Below are 22,601 nucleotides of genomic sequence, written 5' to 3'. Positions count from 1 at the left end.
GCAAAAGCGTCGCCAGCCCATGTGCCATCATCACCTTCCCAGCAGCAGACGCTGAGAGGGCCAAGCACGCATCCCTGACCCTGCTCTGGGCCCCTCCCTGACCCTGCTCTGGGCCCCTCCCTGGTGTTCACAGCACTCTGCCCTGAGCAGGGGCCTGAGCTGGCAGCCTCGCTGTGCTGAATAGCCCACCTTCCCCTATCCTGCAGCCCCGGGCCCCGTGGGAGACATACCTGGTGCCCTCACCTAGGGGGGGCCGACCGCAGGCCACCTGTTCTCCAAGCACCTCCCCTAGTGGTTTGATCTGGTCTGGGGCTCTGGAGTCTGTGTGCTCCCTGGGAGTGGGTGGGGGTCTGGTACTCTGATGACTAGGGCAGATGGAGGACCTCAGGGCCCCCTAGGTGGGACAGTGCCACATGCTAGTGTCAGGGGCCATCCCAGCCTGGTGGCTGTTGCCCGCCTCCCCTGAGTCCCTTGTCCCTTCTGTGTATGTAGGTGATTGAGCTGGTGGATAAAGAGGACATTCACATCTCCACCAGCCAGGTGGCCGAGATTGTGGCCATGCTGGAGAAGGAGGAGAAGGTAGAGGAGAAGGAGAAGGCCAAGGAGAAGGCTGAGAAGGAGGCCGAGAAGGAGGCCGCAGAGGTGAAGAATTAGGGCCAGCCCCGCTCTGGCTCCGTAGTGGCCCCTCGCATGTCTGGCTCCATCTGCACTGGCCACTGCAGCCCTCTCGTGATAGTGATTGCTTTGAAGTGATTCTTAGTGACAAATCTAATATTTTGTCTGGAATAAATCAGAAACTTCCATATCAAGTAATTTTAAATTTTCATCATTCCACGAAGATTCAGTCAGTCTGGAATCCCTGAACCCCTCCAGGGAGACTCCTCTGGGTTCATGCCATAGCAGGGGCTGCAGCGGTCCGGGCTGCAGCAGCCCAGTGTGCAGCCTGCCAGCAGCGGGGGGCTGTGGCCCTGCAGAGGCTCACTTGGCCTCCCCACGCACCCCCTGGCGGCGTCTGTCCCAGGAGGAGAGAGGACAGACACCTGGACCGCGTGCCTGTGGAGCCAGAGGCATGCGACTGGGAGTCAGATGCGGGCACAGCCTCCTCAGCCTGGAGAAGATGCTTCGTGAGTCCGTGGACTTGGGTTCCTGAATATCTGTATAAAATAGGACTGACTTGTGCACCCTTCCCAAGTCACATCTGTAACGACTGAGAAAGTACGTCCATCCGTCTCTCTGTGGCTGCTGGAGAATCTCAGTTCTGACGGGAGTGTCGGGGTCTCCTGCAAGTTTCCTCTTATGTGTGTATTTGAGCTCTTTCCTGATGTGCTTTTGATTTTCACCTAAAACCTTTAATTAATTAATGAGTACAGAATTTCCTCGCGTGACAGTCTGCCTGGGTAAATCAAGTGGGAGCTCTGCCGTGAGACACCAGTGAAGCCCTTGAAAAGTCAGCATCTCATGGTTGAATGACTTATGGAGCTCTTGTAGCTTTTAGGAAGTTTTCTGACTTGGGGTGTTAGCGCCTCATTGGCCTCATGGGAGTTAGGAGCAGGTTTCGCTGTGCATCCAGGGACAGGCCGGCCCTGGGCTGCTCTGCGTCACAAGGGCCTCCGCGGGCCCGCAGCGCGGCTCCTCCCAGACGGCTGGGCAGGAGGCCTTGGGAGCCTCTCCGGGGGGCCCGTGCGGCCCGCAGGCCTCCAAGAGCCGTAGGGCCAGCCCATGCACCTCTGGGCGGAGCGTGGCAGCCTCCTGGCCTGGTGGCCAGTGTCCACACCCGGCAGCTTGGGAGCACGGTGCTCTGTGGGGCAGGTGGGGCCGGGTGGCCGGTGGCCTCAGCTGTGACTCCTTGTACTCGGGGTGAGTTCCCACAAGACCGTTCTTTGTGGGGAATCATAGGAATTGGAGACACAGGAATAGAGTGGCCAGGTTAGCCGAGAGAGGATGATGACGAAATGATAGCTTCTGAATTACTTGAAACTTTCTACTCAGCCATTAAGGAAGAAACGTGACAAAACGGGTGAGATTATATATTCTCAAATGTAAAACTTGATAAAGGAACAGTTGGGTCTAAAGGGTTTTTATTTCAGTTATTTAAGAAGTGCGCTCCAGACACTTAGTTGGGATCTATGAGCTACCTGGCAGTCCTCCGGCAGCCTGGGTCTCGGCCCCAGCACGCCGCCCCCGCGCTCTGCAGCTGCTCCCCCCGGAGCGGAGTGCCTGCATCTCCCAGGTGGAGCCACGCCCCTGGGGGCGGCGGGACCCTCCTTCAGTTTTTGTGACGTTGGCGATGGCTGGCTGCAGGCGTCCCCACCCCGATTGTTTGTTTTTACTGTCCTGAACTGGGTCCGGCCCAGCTGCAGGTGTGATGAACGGTGGCTTTGGAAATGTGGAGTGCGGGGTGCCGTGTGCCGAGGTGCCCGTGCCTGTGCCTGCGGAAGCTGTGCCAGCCACGCCTGCTTGAAGACCAGGCAGGGGTTCTTAGCCTGCGTTTCCTCTTCCACTCCACCTGAACACCCACTTTTTCATTAGGGATTCTGGAAATTGGCACGTGGGTTCCAGTCATTTTGGAATGTCAAAATCCAGACTTTTTAAGAATGAAGGGCACTGTGTAGTTTGTGAAGAGTCATCTCCAGGCAGTGTTTCTCCACACAGGGTGAGGGGCCAGCAGCTGGCTCTGTCTCCACGTCCTCCAGGGGCCCGGGGCCAGCTTCGCCTGAGGGCCTCCTTGGGCTGTGTGCAAACACTTTTTTCAGAAATAGTGTTTTTATTAAAATAAGAAATTCATGTTCCTGTAACGGCTCAAAGTAAGATTTCTGAACCATGACACATCAGAGGTCAAGGTGGAAAATGTCTCCATGTCCACCTGTGTCTGGCTCTGGCTTCCCAGCAGGAGAAGTGGCAAGTGGGCTTTTGGGTCTGGGCCTGCTGTCCTGAGGCCAGATTCCAGATTCCAGGGCTCAAGCCCTGGCCTCAGGTGTCCCCTGGTTCTGTGACAGTGTGCCTTGCCAATGCTGTCAGACTGCCAGTGACCAGACTACTTGATTTAATGTAAGGAGAAGGTTTAATAAAGTGCTTTCTTGCTGACCTGTCTGCCATGTGATGGTTTGTCCAGCTCGGTGAGGCAGCCACTGCCTGACCAGGCTCTCCACTCCCCACAACCTTCAGTGGGCACCTTGGGCCTGAGAAGGGCCCTGGCTGAGGAACAGCCCAGGAGGGGGAAGTTCTGAAAGACTCAGGGCCCTTGGGAGCAGGCATCGACGGCTCTGCCCGGTGCATGGAGGGTCTCCCTCCCAACACTGGGGCAGGGCCAGCCTGCAGCCCCCACTTTACCCACAACCACCACAGGGCTGCTCTGCCCTGCCCAGCTCATGCCGCCGGCTCCAGTGGGGGTGCCCTGCTCCAGGTGGAGAGCTGAGGCCTGGCCAGGAGGGTGGCAGGGAAGCCCCGGAGGGTTTCTAGGTCCTATCTCAACACCACGCACAGGCACAAGCTCCCATCCTCCCAGGCACTGGGGGCTTCTTCCACCCTAGGGACCTACATACATCCCCTCTCCCTGAGCCTGGCTTTAGCCGCTGTCTCTGCCTGCCCCGCAGTTCTGAGCACTTGCATGTTATTCCTGACCCGTGTCGGGGAGAGGTCTTTTCTGTGCGTGCAGGTGTGGGCGATGGGTGCTGGTCTCAGCCTTTGCTCTCCCCCTATCCGTGCCCCCAAACAGTGGCTCCTGTTCTGTTTCCTCCCAGAAAGCTCTTGAGGGAGAATTACAGCTGATGGACTGGACCGGAGAAATGCTGGAATCCACCTGTCCTGCACTGCAGCCGCCCTGGTGAATGGCTACCCTGGGGTCACGGGGGCATGGAGCTGGAGTGACAGGCAGGGAGCTTGGTGTGAGGGCTGCTGGCCGTGTGCCCCAGACAGTGCCCCAGATGCCCAGTCGGGAAAGACATGACCCCACGGGAGCCACCAGCACATCCACGGCTGTCCCCGTCCAAAAACTACACACGGGGAGGGCGGGCAGGGCTGTTTCAGACTAGTTACTGAGAAGGGACACCGGGATCCTGACTTTAAATCTCCATCAGCCGTAGTGGGGGCGATTGGGGATGGTCCATTCCAAGTGGGGGCACATGTTTTTACACGTGATGGGACCCCCTGAAGACCGCGGGCGAAACCAAGACGTGAGCAGCTGCGACTGAGTATGTTCATGCACCGCCCTGGGGAACAGGACCGCGGGGGGTCGGTGTCCAGCCTGGCGGGGCCAGCGGGCGGCCTCCACAGGTTGGGCACGAAGGCCGACCTGGCTAGGGGGCCAGGGAGGAGGTGGAGACGCACAGACCGGCGAGGAGCCCCAGGCCACCGAGCGGAAGGCCGAAGACGAGGGCGTGCCTGGGGGGTCCAAGAACAGGGGCTTGGGACCCTCCGAGGGCGGGCGGGGTGTCAGCGCCTTGCTCTAAGCCACACGGCCGCCCGTCCCCGTCCTGGCTCCGGAGCTCAGAGAAGCCGGTCCGCGGAGGCCACGTGAGGAGGCGGAGCCGGGCGGGTGAGGTGGGGCTGTGGGTGGGGGGCGGGTCCGGCAGACGAGGGGCGGCGGGGGGACCCTGGGCAGGAGAAGAGGGGGCGGGGCCGCGTGAGGAGGCGGGGCGTGGCGTGGCGAGGCGGGTGAGGGCGGGGAGGTTCCCGGGGCGAGGAGGCTGAGTCTCACCTGGCCGGCGCCCCAGCCTGCCCTCCCGGGTCCGGGCCTCTCCGGTCAGCGCCCCTCCCCGCTCCCCGTCCGGCATCCTGGAAGGCAGCCCCTCCGCCCGCGGCCAGGCCCCTCGAGGTCCAGATCGCGCACCGGGAGCCCCTCCGGGTCCAAGTTCAGAGAAGGGGCGAGCGGGGACTCAGCCCGGCCGGCGCTAGAGGGCGCCCCCGCCCCGCGCTGCTCCCGGCCAGGCCTGGACCCGCCGCCCTGCCTCCCGCGCCCCTCCCTGGCACCTCGCCGGCGCCCTCCAGGCCCAGGCCCTCGCTGGCCTCCTTCCCGTCCCCGCCACCGTCGCCGCGTTGCCCCCGAGCGCTGGACACAAACACTCCGGCAGCCCTGGAGGGGTTTGGGGGCAGACAGCGCTTCCCTGAGCGGGGCCAGGTATTGGGCTGCACTGGTATCCAGGACCAAGCCCCTAGCAGCCTCCTCGGCTCTACAGAAAGTAGCCCCAGAAACCCCCTCACCTGTAAGGTGAGTTGAGCGCAGCAAGAAGGGGGGCGAGGTCCTTAGAAGCCAGAGTAAAAGTTAACACTGCCCAGAGGCTGATTAGTCTCTCAGGACAGACACGAGGAGGGACAAAGGAGGGAGGGGCACCAGGTCGCAAAGCAGGGGCAAGTCTCAGAGGAAAAGTCAGCCCTAGGCAACGCTGGGTTCCAGGGAGGACATGTGAAAGTCTGCATGATGGCCTGTCCCTGAATCCACCCTAGTCCCCCCGCATGGCCTGGTCCCTGCTGCCTCCTCCAGGAAGCTTTCCCAGACTCACTCCCCACCACTGCTGCATGGGTACCCTGCTCTGTCTTCCTTCTCCCTCAGGCGGTGAACTCTGGAGCAGATGGGGCCAGACCCTGTCCCTGTGTCCTCGGTGCCCTAGCTAGCCTGGAACTGGCATGCAGAACCTGCCCAAAGTTGCAGGAGAGTCAGAATGCAGATGGCACTGGTTGGGCCCACAGTGGTCAGGGGGTCAGGCCTGGGATGGGGAGGAGAGCCAACCAGGAACCAGACAGCTGAATCAGGGGGCCAGCTGAGGGCTTTGCTTACACAGGGGCTTCATGGGGGGGGCCCCACTTAGAACCCTCCCCCTCCCCAGCTGACTGGGTAGGCAGATGCCACAGGGTGGGGTGATGGGAGATATCTGGACATGAGCCTCAGGGCCCTCAACTTCCATAAGGTGGGGGGGGGGGCAGGGGCGAACAGGAGGTTGGAGGCCCAGAGCCTTTCTTCCTTGCACCACCCACCCCCAGTGTCTCACTGCCCCTTCCACAGACACGTCACATGCATTCCCTGCCTTTGGGGACCCCAGACCAAGGCAATGAATACCACCAGGGACCCCGAGGTTCTGCCCTGCCAGCGTGGGGCCCTGTGCAGCTGGACACAGAGGACCACTCTCACCCTGGCTCTGCCCAGGACTTGTCCTATCTGAGCCAGACCTGGGCTGGAAACCCTTGGAGAGAGTGAGACCCAGGCAGCCAGTTCACTCTGGAGACCCTGCCCCAAACAACTAGTGACCCCTCCCTCCTCCGGGGACAGACGATGGAACCCGCCCCAGGTGGGCAGTGAGGACACGGGAGCTGCCTGGGATCCCAAGACAAGAGACAAAGCACACATCTGAACCAGGTGTCTTTATTTTTTGGAAAGCACTTCTGCCGGTTTGGGCTGACACCTTTGGCCCCCACAAGGCTGGGGGCCCTGAGAACACAGACCCTGGCCCGAGCCCGCTGACAAGCAGAGAACAGCGCCCAAACGCAGGGCCATTAATGGCACCCAGAGTAACAAGACTGAATCTGTGGCTTTCTCTCCCAAGCTTTGAAAAGTAGCAGTCTGGGCTATAAAAGTCTAGAAGCATTGCGTAAGAAGTGTTAAATCTACAGCAAATACATCTTGTAAAAACTCAATAAATTATATATATAGATATATATAAACTTGTAACATCTAATAACTTCTGAACCTGCGTGCAGGGCTGGCCCCCACTGGAAACTGCCTCCCCGCCTGGAACACGTGGCAATTAGAGGAACTTGTATGAAAATACCAGCTTGCTTTGAAGTCCCCCCAAAAAAATCTAAAGAAAAATCCTATAGAAATCTAACTCTCCTGCAAAAGAAGGCCAAAGGAAACAAAGCATCCTCACTGGAACCATCCCAAGCTCTTCGCGGCCCCTGGGGGAGTGCGGGGCTGGCTCGCACCTTGGGGCGTGGGCTGCACGCACCCTCAGCAAACCCTCAACGAGGCATCAACCTTCCCTCTGTTAGTAAGGTAAACCTGAAACCTCTGCCACGTGGCTGGCTACACACCAGGAGTGATGGGAGGGACAGGGACACGGGCTCTGGGGTCGATAAAGAGCTTTACAAACATACAGATCCAGGTACAATTTTTAAAACAAAACTGCGATGCCAGAAAAGCCCCTCCAGCCTTTGCCGGTTTTTGCATTTGTCGTAACAGCGAGTTCCCCAGGGCCTCCCCCAGCTAGGGACCCCCGCCCCCTGCACCCTCAGGTCTTGTGCGCACCTCAGGTGTCCCAGCCTTCCTTCTTCCACATATATATATATATATGTAGGTGTAGATCATATACACAGCATCTATTTATAGAAATGTACACTTGTGTCTGGAATAACCATTTCAGATAGAAGTTAAAGGCTCCCGCCTTCAGGTACCCGTAATTTCAGTTTCTGAGGAGCAGGGTGGGAAGTGGGGAGGCCTGGAAGTGGGGGGCTGCTAACACCCCAGGGGCAAGGTGCCCCTTAGGTGGGAGGCGTGCCACGTGGGGGCTTCCCTACAGGCTCAGCTTGGGCACTTGGAGGGGCCACAGCCCACTCTGGACACAGGAGCCTGGCCCGCCCCAAAGCTCCCTGTGGGGTGGCAGTGGGGGGAGGGGCGGGCCGGGAGCCTGGGGAGGGGCCCAGCTCCCCACCCTGAAGGGCTCCACAGGCAGGGCCCCTTACATTCCAAATTCGGTCCCTTGGTGCTGCCAGCACAGGTGGCCAGGTCACTGTACAGCAGAGAAGGAACCCTGGGGACCCCTGCACACACACGCGCACACACACGAAGCTGTCTGTCCCATCTGTCCACCTAGACCAGGTCTCAGGCCTGGGCCGGTGGGACCCAGCGGTCTCAGCACACGAGCAGCAGCACGGTGGGCTGGGGTCCATTCTCACATTGATGGAGGCTCGGCCCGCAGGCCGACAGCCCTTCACGTCCGCGAGGCCCCGCTGCCGGGTGGGGCCGGGGGCAGCAGGTCGTGGGCAAACACGGAGTCATCCCCCGAGGAGCTGGAGCTGGGCGTGTCCTGGCCACCCGGCGAGTACTGCTCAAAGGGCACCGACAGGTCCAGGTACTCCTATGGGTGGGTGGCGGGCTGTGGTCAGTGCTGCAGCCCCTGACCCAAGCCGTCCGTCCCTGGTAGGTGGAGCGGGGCTAGCACTCACGTCAGTGGACGTCACTGTGAGGACGCGGTCCAGGTCCTCCACCAGCTGCTTGAAGGTGGGCCTCTGGGAGGGCGCGGCGTGCCAGCACTCTCTCATGATCATGTACCTGGGGGGGCGCTCAGGTAGGATCTGCCAGGGGCCCGCCCCACCACCCCACCTCTCCTCAGACATGGCCTTCCGGCCTTGGCCTCTGCCGTACCTAGGGCTGGGCTCCATGGGGGCCCAGGGATGCCGGCGGGAACCCCAAGGACAGGCGCCGAGGGGTGGGGTGGGGCACTCACAGGTCATGTGTGCAGTTGGCTGGCTTGTCCATGCGGTGGCCTTCTTTCAGCAGCTTGAAGAGCTCCTCCACGGGGATGCCAGGGTAGGGCGAGCCCCCCAGTGTGAAGATCTCCCAGAGCAGGACCCCAAAGGACCAGCTGTGAGGGGTGGGGGTGTGGCACCGTCAGCCTGCCCTACCCTGGAACAGGCCCCGCTGGAAGGCAGGGGCGGGCTGCGGGGGCTCCCAGTGGGGCCCCGGCTCTGCTCCCGCAGCTTTCCTGACTCCTGCCTGCCCTGAAGTGGCCTGAGCCCTACCCCCGCCCAGGGCCTGGGGGCCACATACACGTCACTCTGGTGGGTGTAGACTCGGTCAAACAAGGCCTCAGGCGCCATCCACTTCACGGGGAGCCGGCCCTTGGGGGGAGGAAGGGGGCATGTTGGCTGCCAGGTTCCCTCCGGGCTGGGGCCCTGACCCTCCCTCCGCCAGCCGCGCTCACATTGGTGGTTTTTTTGTAGTAGTCGAGGTTGTGCACGTCGCGGGCCAGGCCAAAGTCCGCGATCTTCATCACGTTGTCCTCGGTCACCAGCACATTGCGGGCCGCCAGGTCCCTGTGGATACACTGGGGGCGGGGTAGGGCAGGGGTGGGGCTGAGGCCATCGGCCAGCCGCTCCCTCTGCCCCCCGCTGGGCCCTCCTGGGCCCCTGCTCTGCACCCGCCTGCCCAGCCTGTTCACCTTCTGCGAGGCCAGGTACTCCATGCCGCGTGCCACCTGGTAGGCGCAGGACACCAGGTCCTTGAAGGTGAGCTGCTCCGCGGGCAGCCTGCAGGTGTCGAAGGGGTAGTCCGTGCCCGGGGGCCGCCGCGCCCGCAGGTACTCCCTCAGGTTGCCCTTGGCCGCGTACTCCACCAGCACGTACAGGGGCCCTGAGAGCACAGGCACCTCAGAGGAGCCCCGCCCCGGGACCGCCCCGGCCCCCGCCCCCACCCCGGGGCCCACACCTACCGCCCTGGGTGCAGGCGCCCAGCAGGTTGATGATGTTCTTGTGTCTGCCAATCATCTTCATCATCTCCATCTCGGACACCAGGTCTGACAGGTCCTTATCTGTGGCGTCATCTGTGAGAGGAAGGTAGGCACATGAGACAGCGCTGCCCCACGGGTCCAGGCCCCCTCGCCCCCTCCCTCCCTCACCTTTCAGCATCTTCACCGCCACGGTGACGGGTTTCGCAGCTCGGTCTTTGTCAATGCCAATGGCCTCCGCCATGACTACCTGGCCGAAGCAGCCCTCCCCGAGAGGCTTGCCCAGGGTCAGCCTGGCGGCAGAAGCAGAGCTGTAATGAGCACTCCCACGCACTCAAGGCCCTGTCCCAGGCCACCACCTCCAGGAAGCCCTCCACACTTGCCCCTGTGACCTAGCTCATGACAACAAAGGACACTGCTCCTGGCCTCTTGGCCTGTGAGAGCACTTTCTCAGGGATGGGTCCTCCCCAACTACTGGCGCCCAGCCTCCTCAACCAGAACCCAGCCCCGCATCCAAGAGTGGCCACAATGGCCTTCATTCCCACGTGACTCCAGATCTGCATCCAGTCAGGTCTCAGCGGTGGCCCCGCCCCCACCCTGGGACCCCCCCCCCCCCCCGTGCTGTGCTCCCAGCCCCCACCTGGTGAGAACCCAGGGCCCTCACACGCCACTGACCGGGCCCGGGACAGCTCCCACTTGGGGTCGGCAGGCAGCTCGAGCTCAGAGACGTTGGCCAGCGCGGGGCCCTCCCCGGAGGACAGCCGGGCGATCCGCACCAGCGGCGTGTTGGAGCTCATGGAAGAGCTGGACTCCAGGGACACCTGCTTGGGTCAGCAAGGGCAAGTTGGTGTCTCGGGGCCGTACAGCCAGGGTGAGGGTGAGGGTGAGGGTGCAGCCCCAGGGATGGCAGGAGGAGGCTGGGCCTGGGAGGGGTGTCTGACATCCACGTGGCACTAAGAGAAAAATTTTTTAATACATTTTTGTGCTCAGAGCAACCCAGCTCCGTGTGGCGACCACAAAGACAAGGAAGGGTCTGGCCTACCCACAGCACAGATGCTGTCCCTGGGCCAGCCGCAGGCCCCAGACACTACAGGGGCCCTAAGCGCAGGAGCCCGGGAGAGTGGGCTGTGAGGGCTCCGCGAGGCTGGGGGCAGGAGGCTCGGAACGTGGTATCTACTTTCTGTTACCTGTCGCTTGAGCGGGAAGCGAGAGACCTTGTGCACGGCGGGCGAGCCCAGGCCCTTCTTGGGGGGGCTGCGCAGGCGGCAGAGCGTCACGGTGGCCACTACCAGGATGAAGAGGAGGAAGCCCACCCCGTAGCTGAGGATGCCTGCGTACACACTGCCAGCCTCACCAGCCTCCACCAGCTCCTCCTCCGCTGCAAAGACACGGGCGTTGGGGGCCTGGCCCAGCCTCTCAGGAGCCCCCATGGGCTGCCCCGGGCCAGAGCCCAGTGGGGGCAGGGGAGGGGGCTCAGACTGCTGCTGGGGGTGCCAAGGCCTCAAGGCCCTACTCATAGAGGCTCTGCAGCCACAAATACCTAGGTCACCAGGGGCAGACCCAAGAAAGAAGGAGCCCAGCAAGCTAGCAGCACCCACACCCGCCACCCAGGAGATGCCACAGCCACCGCACCAGCGGCGGGGGACCCAGCTAGGACAGGGCTCTGGAGGGCAGCCCCTCTGGGCCAATACAGGATCGCATGGACTTGTCCCCATGCCAGGCACAGGGCCTGGCTTGAGGGCTCCATGGTCCCCAGGCTGTCCCCGGTGGCTTTGGCATGTCCTGAGCTGCAGACCCAAGAGGACAGGTGCAGAGCGAGCAGCAGCAGGAGCCGGTACCTGGCAGCACCACCAGCCACGCAGAGTGATGGGAAAACCCGATAGAATTGCCCGCCAGACACGTGTACTCCCCCGCGTCCTCAAAGGTGACATTGTGCAAGGACAGAACCTCTAGCTCCTTGTCGGTGGTGTTAGCGCCCGCCGTCTACAAAGAGAGAACAGAACGCGATAGGAGAGCGCCAGCACCTCCCACGGGCACCACAGCCAGCGTCCACACGACGACGATCCAGCCAGGCTGCAAGGAAAACGCCGCCACCGCCACCACGGCCACGGCCACGGCCACGGCGGCCGAGGGTCCTCTGCCTCGTGCGTCCACACTGAGCCCGAAGCCAGTCCCTCCACCGGCGAGTCCTCTGTCCCAAGTGAGCGCCAGGCGTGCAGCCAGCAGCAGAGCATGCAGGGTTAGTGTGAACACCAGCAAGGGGGCAGAAGAGCGGGTGGGCCGACAGACAGACAGACAGTCAGGAAGTGAGCAAGCATCAGGAGCAGGGCCAGAGAGAAAGAGAGAAAGGGAGAGACAGGAGGGAGAGAAAGACAGAGACGAGGAGAGAGAGAGAGAGAGAGAGAGAGAGAAGGAGTGAGAGGCAAAAGGCAGGTGCCCAGACAGGCACAGCCCAGGGGGGAGGACTGCAGGGGAGCTGGCAGGGGTGCAGGAGGGTCAGCACAGGCCACAGGGGCTTGGAGCAGCGGCCACAGTGGAGGCCAGAGGTGCAGAGGTGACCTCATCGGGAGCAGAGTGTGAGCTGGGGGACAGGGAGCGAGCGGCGAACGTGCAGGTGGGCGCATGGCCAGGGCGTCGGAGCTGGAGCTCGGCGTGCCAGGCAGGCATGGGACAGAGTTGTTACCTGCTTGGGGCCCGTGAACACGCAGCCAAAAGGCCTTCTCAGCCACGCCTACGAAATTGGAGGCTCGACAGAGGTACTCGCCCCCATCGCGCGCGGACACATTGGCCAGGCGGAGGCGTGCGTCAGCCTCCGCACTCTCACTGATCCACGACTGCGGGGACAAGAGACCCAGCTCAGGCCGCGGGAGCCCCGCCAGGCACGGGAGTGGCTGCGCAGGAGTGGGGCCCAGTCTAGACCCCGAGGCTCTGAGGCAAGAAGTGGGAGACCCCCAAGTAGCAGATGAGCGGGCTAGGCTGTGCCAACCAGGAGGGCTGCCTGGAGGAGGCGAGGAGGCACCTCACAGCAGAGGTTGTGGTTTCACTGGATGCGCCTTCTCCTCATCCACCCAACAGCCCAGAGTGTACCCCTGGCAGGTGGCCTTCAGACAGGCCCTCCCCAGAGCACTTGACCTGCCCACTGCTGGGGTCCCAGCATTGATGCCCCTGGCCTGAGACCACAGCAGCACCCCTGACGGCTGGTCTGGACTCCCGCTCCCGCCCTTCAGGACCATCCTGTCTTTAAACAGATGTTTCTTTTTGGGCTGCAAGTGTCGTAACCACCCCAGCTCAGGTGGCCCCCACCCCTGGGGCCGTGGGAGCACAGCTGAGGCTGTCCTGCCCCAAGGGCCGAGGGAGGCAGGGGTGGAGGGAGGTGGGTGGGGGTGAGAGCCCCGCTCTGCACACCCTGACAATGCCCATCAGGCCAGTTCGAGGGGCAGCTGCCCGGCCTGAGGCCCAGAGGGAGCCACCTGCCTGCCCTGGGCCCTTGGGCTTCACCTCCCCCAGGGCCATCTGCAGGCCCACCTCCAAGGCTGAGACCAGCCCTGGAGCAGATAGGAGACAGAACTCACTGCAGGGCCTGTTGTGCTGGGACCCCAGTGTGCACAGGGCCCTACCCGACCCCCACTTCTTCTCCCCACAGATCCAAGGCCCATGCCCCAACTGCTATCCCTGAAACCCTGAAACAGGCCCCCCCGCCCGTGCCCAGTCCGTGGGCGCCCACCTTAAGCACAGTGACGTAGGGCGTGCCATCTGGCCCCACTTTGCTGCCGTTCACCTCCACGTGCTTCAGCCACTGGATGTGGGGCTGCGCATCGCTGTACACCTTGCAGTGGAACTCGACATCACTGCCCAGCACCGCTGTCTGGTTGGCGGGCAGCCCCGCCTGCAGGATGGGCCGGTGTGGAGAGCGCTCTGTGGGGTGAGGGCGCTCAGAGGCTGCCCGGCCCGTGCCGGCCCGCTGCCCACCCCCGCCAGCCCGGGCCTCACCCAGCACGTCCAGTGTGTACGTCTGCCGGATGCTGCCGAACTTGTTCTCCACCACGCACGTGTAGTTGCCGCGGTCCGAGGGCACCACGCTCTCCATGACCAGGCTCCACTGCTGGTGCCGCAGCTGGAGGGGGCCGCGAGGGTGAGTGGCCGGCGGGCTAAGCCCCGCTGGCCGTGCCCAGAGGCCCCCGCCAGCCCACTGCCAGGCCCACCTTGATGCCCCCAATGCGGTGCTCGCCTCGGAACTCCTTGCCGTTCTTCAGCCAGGAGATGGACGGAGTGGGGTTGCCGGCGGCTGGGCAGCGGAATCGAACAGTGTTGGCAGCCGGCACGGCCAGCAGCTTCTTGTCCATCCGCTCAGGCCGTGTCCAGTAAGGGGCCCCTGCTGGCAGAGGGGCACGTGAAGGCCACAACTGGGGTGGGGAGGAGAGGCCCGCCTGACCCTCCACTCCTGTGTAGGGAATGTTGGCCTTCAAGGACCCCTGTCTGGGCTGGACGAGGTACCGGCAGCCTCAGCACCATCTCCCAGCATTCCGAGAGCCAGGCCACACGTCCCCTCACCTCTCTGTCCACTTCCCTCAAGCACAGCCTCCAGCCAAGAGTCCAGGGTGCCTCGGGTACACAAAGGTGTCTCGCAAGGACACACCCACTCACCCAGGGCAGCACCTTCATGGCAGGCCCACCAAAGGGCAGACCCAGACCAGGCCACACTGGGTTAGGAAGCCCAGCCAGATGGATGAGCAGAGCCAGGCCTTGGGAGCTGATCAGAAGGCAAGGCCCTGCCACCCACAGAAGCCAGAGCCTTGAAACTGGCCAGGAGCCCACTGGAATCTGCAAGACCCCGGACAACCCCCTGCAGTGCTCCAGAGTTTGACGAGCAGCAGGTGGGGACACTGTGACATGAAGTCCAGGAGGCCTGCCCCCGCCATCCTGCTCTCCAGGACTGTCCCTACTCCCAGCCTCACAGCCCAAGTGGCTTTCCTCCTCCATTGGGGCTCAGCTGGGAAGCTGGGCAGGGGAAGCAGCCCCTCCCTGTGGCCTTCCTGCCATCCATGCATCCGTCGCAAAGAGGGTGCAGGGGCCCAGGTGGCAAGCAGTGTGGACAGGTGCAGGGAAGAGACGCCGGCAGAGCTCCAGGCCGCGTGTGTGTCCGAGACCCCAGCAGGCTGGGCATGGGAGACCGCAGGACTCAATGCAGTGGGGAAGTGCCTTCTGGAAGGCACCCCTGCCAGCAACCCTTGATGTCCCTGAGCCCACAGGGGAAGAGGAAGAAACACCGAACGCCCGCCTGAGACGGCCAGGGTGAGCAGGCAAACAGGAGCTGAGGGAGGAGGGTGGTGGGGGCAACCGGGACGGGAGTTTGACTCTGAATTTCCTGGCAGCCAAGGGGAGAATGAAAAGAGGGGACACTCAGCAGCTCCTGGGGCCGGAGCTGCTCCTGCCCGTCCTAGAGCCCACCCCACCTCCAGGACAGAGCCCAAGTTCCCTCTTCTCCCGGGGAACCCCCATTCTGGTTTCCACTGGCTGGTTCTTCCTTACCTCCTCGTCTGCTAGACCTGAGCTCCATCCATGCGGGCCCCCCACTCCCCATCTCCTGCCATGTCAGACTCAGCTCCTCCAAAACCAAAACCAAATGCCCCACCTTCCCTAACCGGCCCCTTCACTGCTGGGCAAAGCCCACCTGCTGCCCGCTGTTCCAGGTGGAAGCACCTTCACGGTAAATACGCCCAAACCTTGTGTCCCCAGTGCCCAGGGCCACGCTCCTGTCCTCCTGGGACTGCCTCAGTCGCCTCCCACTGCCCCTAACACCCCTCAGTCTGCTGGCCCCACAGCAGCCACCTGGGCTCCCTGCCCTGGTGTACACCCACGTAGGATGGGCCACCTCACCTGCAGCCCCCTCACTGCTCCTGGAGCGCGGTCTCCTCACCCACTTCTTGGTGTCCCCGTCCCACTCCCCACCTGCTGCGCAGAGCCGAGGGCTAGGCATCCATCCCCACCCCATATTAAGGGGACCTCACACTCGGAAGTTTCCAGACCTTGGTCTCTCGCCTGCCTGATAAGTAGGGGCCCCACACCTGGGGAGGGTAGGGCTGGGCCCCAGGAGGAGAGGTAGGTCCCCAACCCCAGTAGTTCCGTGTGCCCGCAACCTGGTCTCACCTGTGTCTTCAGCCTCGTCCTCCCCATCTTCATCATCTCCCGAGGATGGAGCATCTGCAATGCAGGCAAGAGGGAGCACGTGGGAGCTGGCCCCGCACTCTCAGGTGGTCCTGCACTCAGAGGGCGCCTCTCAGGGGTGCCCCCTCTACCCTTGGGGCCCAGGAGCAGCTGGGGGAGCTCAGTGGGTGGGGCCCGCGGGCGCTCACCTGTCACACGCACGCTGAAGCGGCACAGCACGTGCTGGCTGAGTGGCCGCCGGCAGCTGTAGGCCCCAGCGTCCTCGTGGGAGGCGTTTAGCACCTGCAGCCGCTGAGGCCCCACCAGGACGCGGTCCGAAGGCACCAACCCTGCCCCATCCTTTACCCAGACGGTGGGCTCGGTGGGCCCCACTGCGGGCAGGTGACAGCTCAGCTCCACAGTATCCCCACTGCCAAAGACCAGCTCCCGTTGGCTGGGCTCAGGGCCTGGGACCTCTGTGGGCAAGACATTGGTTGTGAGGCAGGTGCCCCCAAACCAGGAGCACTGGGGTCTCAACACCCCAGGAAGCACCAGGGCTCCCCTACCATGGCAGCAGCAGGAGGGCGGCTGGGGCCCGGAGGGCTGGGCAGGGGCTAAGGTGGCCCTGAGAGGAGGAGGAGCCTGTGGTCCCGCAGACGGTCCCCGGGGCAGGGAGGGAGCGCGATGGACACTGTCAGTCGTGCCAGCAGGTCCCAAAGGCGACCCTACCCTCGTGGCGCTCACGCAGAAAACACGCAATGAACGGGTGGGGCCACGATCAGATAAGACACTGTGCATGGACACTGAAAACTCAGATTTCTAAGTGTCACGAAGTATTAGCCTTCCTTTGATTTCTTCAACCATTTAGAAATGCAGGCTCCACTCTGGCCTCACACCCAGTCCCAGAGCTGGAGGTGTGTTCAGCCAGCCGCAGCTGAAACAGGTGGGGACGACATGGGGTAGGGGACAAGGCAGTTTATCCCGGGGGGGTCCCTCTGGTGCCCCCAGCTTTGATTCAAAAGCAATTCGGGACCTGAGAACAGACGCTACCCAACAGTGGAAGGGAGCACTGCCATCAGCAGCACAGCCGAACCTCCCAGAGCAGCACGCAGGCACAGCCAGCCCAGGGTCGGGGCTCTCCGGGGTAAGGGACAGACTGCACCCCGACTTAGGAAGCACCTCGTACATAAACCACACGTCAGCAGTAAATCAGAGAAAACACACACTAAGACAAAACCCAAAAATACAAGAAGATAGGGTACCAGGTCTGGCCAGTGGGGTCTCAATACGCCCGTGGGTGAGGGGCCCAGGACCCCCATTTTACAGATGAGGACACAGGCTGGGGGAGGATGTCCAGACTCAGCCAGCGAGTGAGGTGGAGGAGAACCCTCAGAGCCATGCCCAGGAGCCCTGGCCCATCTCGCCCTGCAGGTGCTGAGAAGCTGGGGTGGAGGGTCCTGGCCAAAAGCAGATGTCCACCATGCCCAGACCCCAAGGGGCCGACGAGGCCTGAGACCCAGGGGCACAGCGCTGGTGGGGCTGGCCATCACCCGCAGGTCTCCCTGCCAGGGCCGGACAATGCTCAGCGCAGCAGGCAGCCTGGGCCTTGGGCCCGGAACGGGGGTGGGTGGTCCCACTGTGCAGACCCAGCTGGGTTGGTTGCGCTGTTACTTGTCATTCTGCTGACGAGTGGCCTAGATTCGAGGGCCCGGCTGCCCATTCTGGCCATATCAGCCCCTGGCTCCTCAGACAGGTCCAGTTCTGCCCGTTCACCTCAGGAGGCCCCACAAGCCCAGTACCCACCAGAAGGGTCCCCGAAGTGTCCATGGAGTCTGCATCCCTGGGGCCCCATCAGGGGGTTCCTGGCCTGACTTCCAGCCCCCTAGTTCTGGCCAGTGTTCTGTGGGGACCACCCAGTGCCAGGAGCCAGCTGAGGCCCCCCAGAAGGCCGAGAACAGGCTGCTTGTGGCAGCTTCAGCCCCAGGCCCCGGACCAAGGGCAACAGTGGTTTGTTCCGGTTTGGTCTGGGTGGTGATGGCAGGTCAAGCCATCCGCACAAAGTATTTGCTTCAGCCTGGTCCAGCAGGAGACTGGGAGGACCCAGAACAGCCCCCAGGTCAGCCATGCCTAGCAGCCATCTGCTGTTGGTGGTGGTGGGTGGCGACCCCTGACCTGCAGACTACCCTGCCCACTAGGTGGCCACAGAGGCCAGATGCCTCCAAACCAGGGCAGACAAGCCTAGCATTTCCACTTCCAACAGATCCAATCCAACAGGCCACCCTGAGCCACAGGCAACCCAGGGGGAGACCAGACAACGGTCAAGGGGGGGTGGCATCAGGCAGAGGCACTGTGAGTGACAGATGGGGCCAAAAGGGATGGACATGGGGGGTGCTCTACCTAGGGAACGGGGTATATGCTGTACAAGCCCCAGAACAGCCTCAGGAAGGAGACTTTCTCCAACAAAAGGGGGCCCGCCCACACCCACAGGCACTGTGGCCACACACGTCAGGAAAAGGCCTGTGTGCCACGGTGGGTGCTCGCGTGCCACGTCGGGGTGGGCACAGTCAGAATGTCTGGCCCTGTGGTTCCCACAGCAGCAGCTCCCACCTGCACTTCCCCTCCGGGGTCTGAGCTCAGTGTGGGGTGTCCTGAGGGGTACTGCATCCTACAGGGGCCAAGCTGAGCCTGAGGGCGTATCTCCCAGGCACAGAGTCCTCCTGACTCTGCCACTAGCTTGCCGCAGGACTCAGTTGACCCCACCGGCGGGCCAGGGAGGCCACCACAGCCTGCAAGGCACTGGGTATGTACGTGAGGTAGGGGGCCGAGAGCCTCCCTGCCTGGTCTAAGCTTCAGGACTGATGTCCACCAGGCCTCAGCCAGAACCTGTCTTCTCCGGAGGGTCGCGACCCTTGCTGGGGGAAACTTGCTCCAGGTTTGGGGTCACTACAGTTGAGGCCATCTCAAAGCATGGGGGGTGCACAGGGGCTGGGCATGGCCCATTACGGCAGCCTTGGGAGAGACCTCAGAGAACAAGCATCAAATTCAGACAAACTCAAAGAAACCTCTGGAGCCGCCAGGAGGAGCACAGTCCTCTAGGCTGGGAAGTGCAGGGAGCTCTTCGCTGCAGGTGTTGTGCTCTAAGTAGCCGAGAGGGCGTCCCAAAAGGACCCTGAAATCCTGGCCTTTCCGCTTCCCCACCAGGAAACAATCTGAAAGTTTCGTGACAAAGTTAGGAAAAGAAAGGGGCGGGACCAGGAGGCGGGGTGCGCTGGTGAGGGTTTACAGGATTATCTGGCCTAATCCTCCCAACCTTTCCATTACCAACCCTCCCGAGCAGGAAAGGGAACTGAGGCTGGAGGAAAGCGCCCAGAGCCAGAGTGGGCAGCTGCAGCCTGGAGCCCCAGCAGGGCTTGGGTCGGAGGGCCGCCTGGCCTCCCAGCTGTTCATTCACTTGTAAATCACTCAGGCCTGGCTACCCCCTCCCCCAAACCCATGTCTGGGCAGACTCTGGTCCCACCTCAAGGAGACCCCTCGCTCTGCTCTAGGTTCACTTGTAAAATGAGGCACACCAGGCCCCAGACAGGCCCCCAAGTGGGACCTGAGGCCCTGAGGGCGGGGACACCCCTTGGTTCAGTGCAGAGGCTCAAAGGCCAGAAGTCCAGCCTCAGGATCAACCTGGGTTAATGAACCACCTAGAGGCCCATGGGGCTCAAAGTCCAGCCCTGACAAGGAGCAGGTGGGGGAGGCTGCAGGCAGCGCCTTCCGAGGAAGCGCCCTGCACCCTCCAGGGACCCCTCCTGGCTGGCTGGCTGGATCCCCATCAGCCTTCCTGCGTGGTAGGGGCCCTTGCTCAGGCCTTCACCAAGAGCCCACTGCACAGGAAGATGGAGGCTGCCCTGGTTGGGCCTGGGGTGGCCAGGGCAGTCCAGCAGTGGACACCTTCCCCACTGTCCTTGGCCCCTGCCAGCTCCAGCTTCCTAATTTATGTTCCCCAGGGAAGCGCCAGGCTGGGATCTTTGTAAATTTCTCGAAGCCTCTGTATTTTTACTGCTGGCTCTGTGGCCCGGATCCTTCAGGAACCGGATTACGTTTATTGACCTATCAACTCACTACCTGTTCACTAGCTTTATTGCCGGGGCAGGGGCAGCGGCTCTGTGGCCGAGGGAGAAGGCTCTGACCCCCTAAACTAGTGCCTAGAGGTCCTCCCGCGGGTCCTCCTCTGGACCGCAACTGGTGGTGGCGCTGCCAGTTCCCGGACCCGGGATGGAGGGGGCCGCTTACCCCCCCTACACCCCGTCCCCCAGCGCGCCGCAGGGGGTCCAGGAGGTCTGAAGCCCCGCCCACGGCCCCCTCCCCCGGGGCTAGTTGACATTCCCCGGCCGTAGGGAGTAATATCTTTATCTGAATGGGAATGCTAATTTGGGGCTCCCCCCGCGGCCGCCTATTTGGCGCCCCTGGAAGAGGGGGCCGCCCTAGCAGGCGCTAAAAGCGCGCGCTGACCTCTCGGCGGCCTCTGTCACGCCGCTGAATGACACGCACATTCAAGCGCCGGGCCCACTTTCATTCATAAAAAAATGACATTGTTCCGGGAGGCCGCCGCCGCCGCCAGAGGAAGGGGCGCGGGGGGCGCAGGGAGGGGCGGACCGCCATCTGCCTCCGTCCAGCCCGCGGCCACCGCCTCCCTGGCACGGCGCGCCCGCAGCCGCTCGACTCACACCTCCCCGCGAGGCCCGGCCGCCATCAATGCGCGGTCTGTGGCCGCGCTGAGGTACAAAGAAGCGGCTGTTCGGGTCTCGCCCGGGTGGGGCGTGAGCTCACCGGGCGAAGGCCTCCCTCTGCGCGGCCGCCGGGCTGGGGACAGGGGTGCGCATAGCTCCCTCGCCCGCACCGGTCCTCGCCAGCGCCCCGAAGTTGGCTGTCTCCAGGGGGCAGGCTCCTTACGGCCGCCCACCAGGCCTCTCCTCTCCGCCCGGCCGTCCGGAGCCTGGCAGCGCGAGTCCTGGGCGGCGGCGCCCGGAGCGCTCCGCCGGGCTTGCCGGGGGGCAACGCGCTCTGCATCTCGAGGGCAGGGCCGGGCGCACGTGAGGGGCGGGGCCTGGTGCCAAGACACGCTTTCGCTCCTCCCCTGTCCTCGCCCCCAAGGGCCCTCCTCGCGGGCCCTCCTCGCAGACCCTCGACGTCCCGCCGGACCTTGACCACCAGCTGGGGTCCCTGGCTCCACATCCCTCGGACATCGCCCTCTCACCTCCGGGCACCCTCCTGGCGTTGGGCGCGCACCCCTGGGGGGCAGACAACTTCACTCACAGGACACAAGAGCTGGGTAGGGGTAACGAAAGCACTAGAAAGTGTCACTTGGTCATGCCGGCCTCTGAGGGCTGCGGGCTGACGTACTCTCACACCCTCCCTCCAACGTTCAGCCTCCCGCTTTGGCCGGAACCGGCCATGAACTGGGGCCCGAAAGGGGCCTGGGAGAGCCACACCGACAACAGGAACTTTCCATCGGTGCAGAACAATGGGAACTGTGGAAACGCAGCACCCGGCAGTCCTCCCACTAGTGCATGGGGGCAGGCTGCGCCCCACTGGGGAACGGCGGGGGACGAGGAGTGCGGACGCCACCATGATGCCCAGGTCCCCGCCTCAGCCTCCCACTTGGGTGGCAGCCCTGCGGCCCCAGGCGCCCCACAAACTACCGCGCCAGCTCTGGCCTCGATCCCCGGCGAGGGAGGGTGGCAGAAACCCGAACGCTGGCCCCGAGGTGCCAGTCCAGAGAGCGCCCTAGGGCCCACTCAGATCGCCCGCGCCCCGCACCCACCTAGGCGCCGGTACCCGGGCCCCGACGCCTCTGCCTGCCGGGGCCCCATCCCGCTCCCCTGTACCCGTCGGGTCCTTTTGTACCTGCCGCCCTCCGCACGACGTGTCGCTCCATGCCTGGGGACCCGGAGGCAGCGCTGGTCACAACTGCCACGGCCACACAGAACGCGAGGGCGCAAGCCGGGGCGCCCATCACGGGGGCGGGTGTTACGGCGTCTTCAGGCGGCGCGCGCCGGCATGCTGTCCCCCATGGCCCGGCTCTGGCACCGGCGGGAGGAGGCGCCGCTAGAGAGTCTGCTGGAGGAGGCGGGCAACTTGTTACTCCAGTGGGCCGGGGAGTGCAGGAGCGGAGACGACAGTGGCCCGGCTCCTGCGCCCCGGCTCCTCGGATCCCCGGCCGGCCCGCCCGCCGCCGCCGCCGCCGCCGCCGCCGCCGCCGCCCAGGGCTCCCGGGCCGCCTGGCGCCGGCCACCGCCTCCCCGCCGCGGTCCCTCCCTCCCCCTTCTCTCCCTGGCTGCTGCAGAGCCCTCCCAGGGCGGCGGCGGCGGCGGCGGCAAACTTTCCAGAGCGGGAAGCACGCGCCCCGGCCGGCCCTGCCGCAGAGACCGCTCGGGACCCGAGCTCGCCGCGCGCTCTGGACCCGCCGCGCGCCTGCCTCGAACCCTCGCGCCCGCCGGGTCCCGTCGCACCGACCTGGCGGCCGCCTGCGCCAGACTCACTGAGCGCAGCTCTTGCTCGCGCTCGCTGCCCGCCAGTCCAGAGCCTGCGCCCGGTCCCTCCAGCCGTCGGCTCTGCGGTGCGTCCGTGCGCCTGGCCGAGCACGACCGCTCGGCACCAGCTGCCCGCGCCGCCGCCGCCGCCGCCGCCGCCGCCGCCGCCGCCGCCGCCGCCGCCGCCGCCGCCGCCGCCGCCGCCGCCGCCGCCGCCGCCGCCGCGCACTGAGCCCCGGCGGCCCAGCCCGCCGCAGCCAGTGGGGGCCGGCCTGCGCCCGCCCCGCCCCGGCCACGCCCGCCTCGGCTTGCTCGGGCGCGGGGACACGCCCCTCCCCTGGGGCGGTCCGGAGGCGGGGCGGCGGCCCGCCCGGCCCCTGCCCCCGGAGGGGATTAGAGGGGGCGGGGGTGCCCGGCGGTCTCGGAGGGCGTGGGATCGCACCCCTGGACCTGGCGCGGAGGGCGGCTCCGCGTGGGGCGGGCGCACAGAGGGGCCGAGCGT

The 22,601-nt window shown here is 64.1% G+C and overlaps 2 protein-coding genes across 14 annotated transcripts in view; one reads left to right on the top strand and one right to left on the bottom strand.

Moving 5' to 3' along the window:
- LETM1 (leucine zipper and EF-hand containing transmembrane protein 1) overlaps positions 1-3,084 on the top strand; it is a 34,122-nt gene extending 31,038 nt beyond the window's left edge. For all 5 annotated transcript variants that reach the window (XM_032492511.1, XM_032492514.1, XM_032492506.1 and 2 more), the window contains one exon: positions 493-3,084. In XM_032492511.1, the coding sequence (XP_032348402.1) occupies positions 493-654 (162 nt within the window). In that variant the 3' untranslated portion in view covers positions 655-3,084. The remainder of the gene's footprint in view (positions 1-492) is intronic.
- Positions 3,085-6,339: 3,255 nt separating this feature from the next.
- On the bottom strand, positions 6,340-22,290 carry FGFR3 (fibroblast growth factor receptor 3). 9 transcript variants are annotated; one of them, XM_032492422.1, is made up of 18 exons: positions 22,083-22,290; positions 21,474-21,686; positions 15,788-16,054; positions 15,582-15,635; positions 13,637-13,809; positions 13,425-13,548; positions 13,159-13,349; positions 12,118-12,268; positions 10,622-10,812; positions 10,110-10,258; positions 9,606-9,727; positions 9,420-9,530; positions 9,150-9,340; positions 8,913-9,035; positions 8,759-8,829; positions 8,436-8,573; positions 8,155-8,260; positions 6,340-8,066 (listed from the first exon to the last, which is right to left on the bottom strand). In XM_032492422.1, the coding sequence occupies exons 2-18, from the start codon at positions 21,580-21,582 to the stop codon at positions 7,920-7,922; spliced, it is 2,418 nt and encodes an 805-aa protein (XP_032348313.1). In that variant the 5' UTR covers positions 21,583-21,686; positions 22,083-22,290; the 3' UTR covers positions 6,340-7,919. The 9 variants fall into 9 exon arrangements, with proteins under 9 accessions (XP_032348313.1, XP_032348349.1, XP_032348362.1 ...); XM_032492458.1 differs by lacking the exon at positions 12,118-12,268 and adding an exon at positions 11,273-11,417 and having other exon boundaries at positions 21,474-21,683; XM_032492471.1 differs by lacking the exon at positions 12,118-12,268 and adding an exon at positions 11,273-11,417 and having other exon boundaries at positions 13,637-13,806; positions 21,474-21,683.
- Between the last annotated feature and the right edge of the window lie 311 nt (positions 22,291-22,601).

This window comes from Camelus ferus, chromosome 2, assembly GCF_009834535.1.
Source record: "Camelus ferus isolate YT-003-E chromosome 2, BCGSAC_Cfer_1.0, whole genome shotgun sequence".
In the NCBI taxonomy this organism is placed as follows: domain Eukaryota; kingdom Metazoa; phylum Chordata; class Mammalia; order Artiodactyla; family Camelidae; genus Camelus; species Camelus ferus.
Note: the sequence above shows the minus strand (reverse complement) of the source record. Positions and strands in the feature narration are given on the sequence as shown.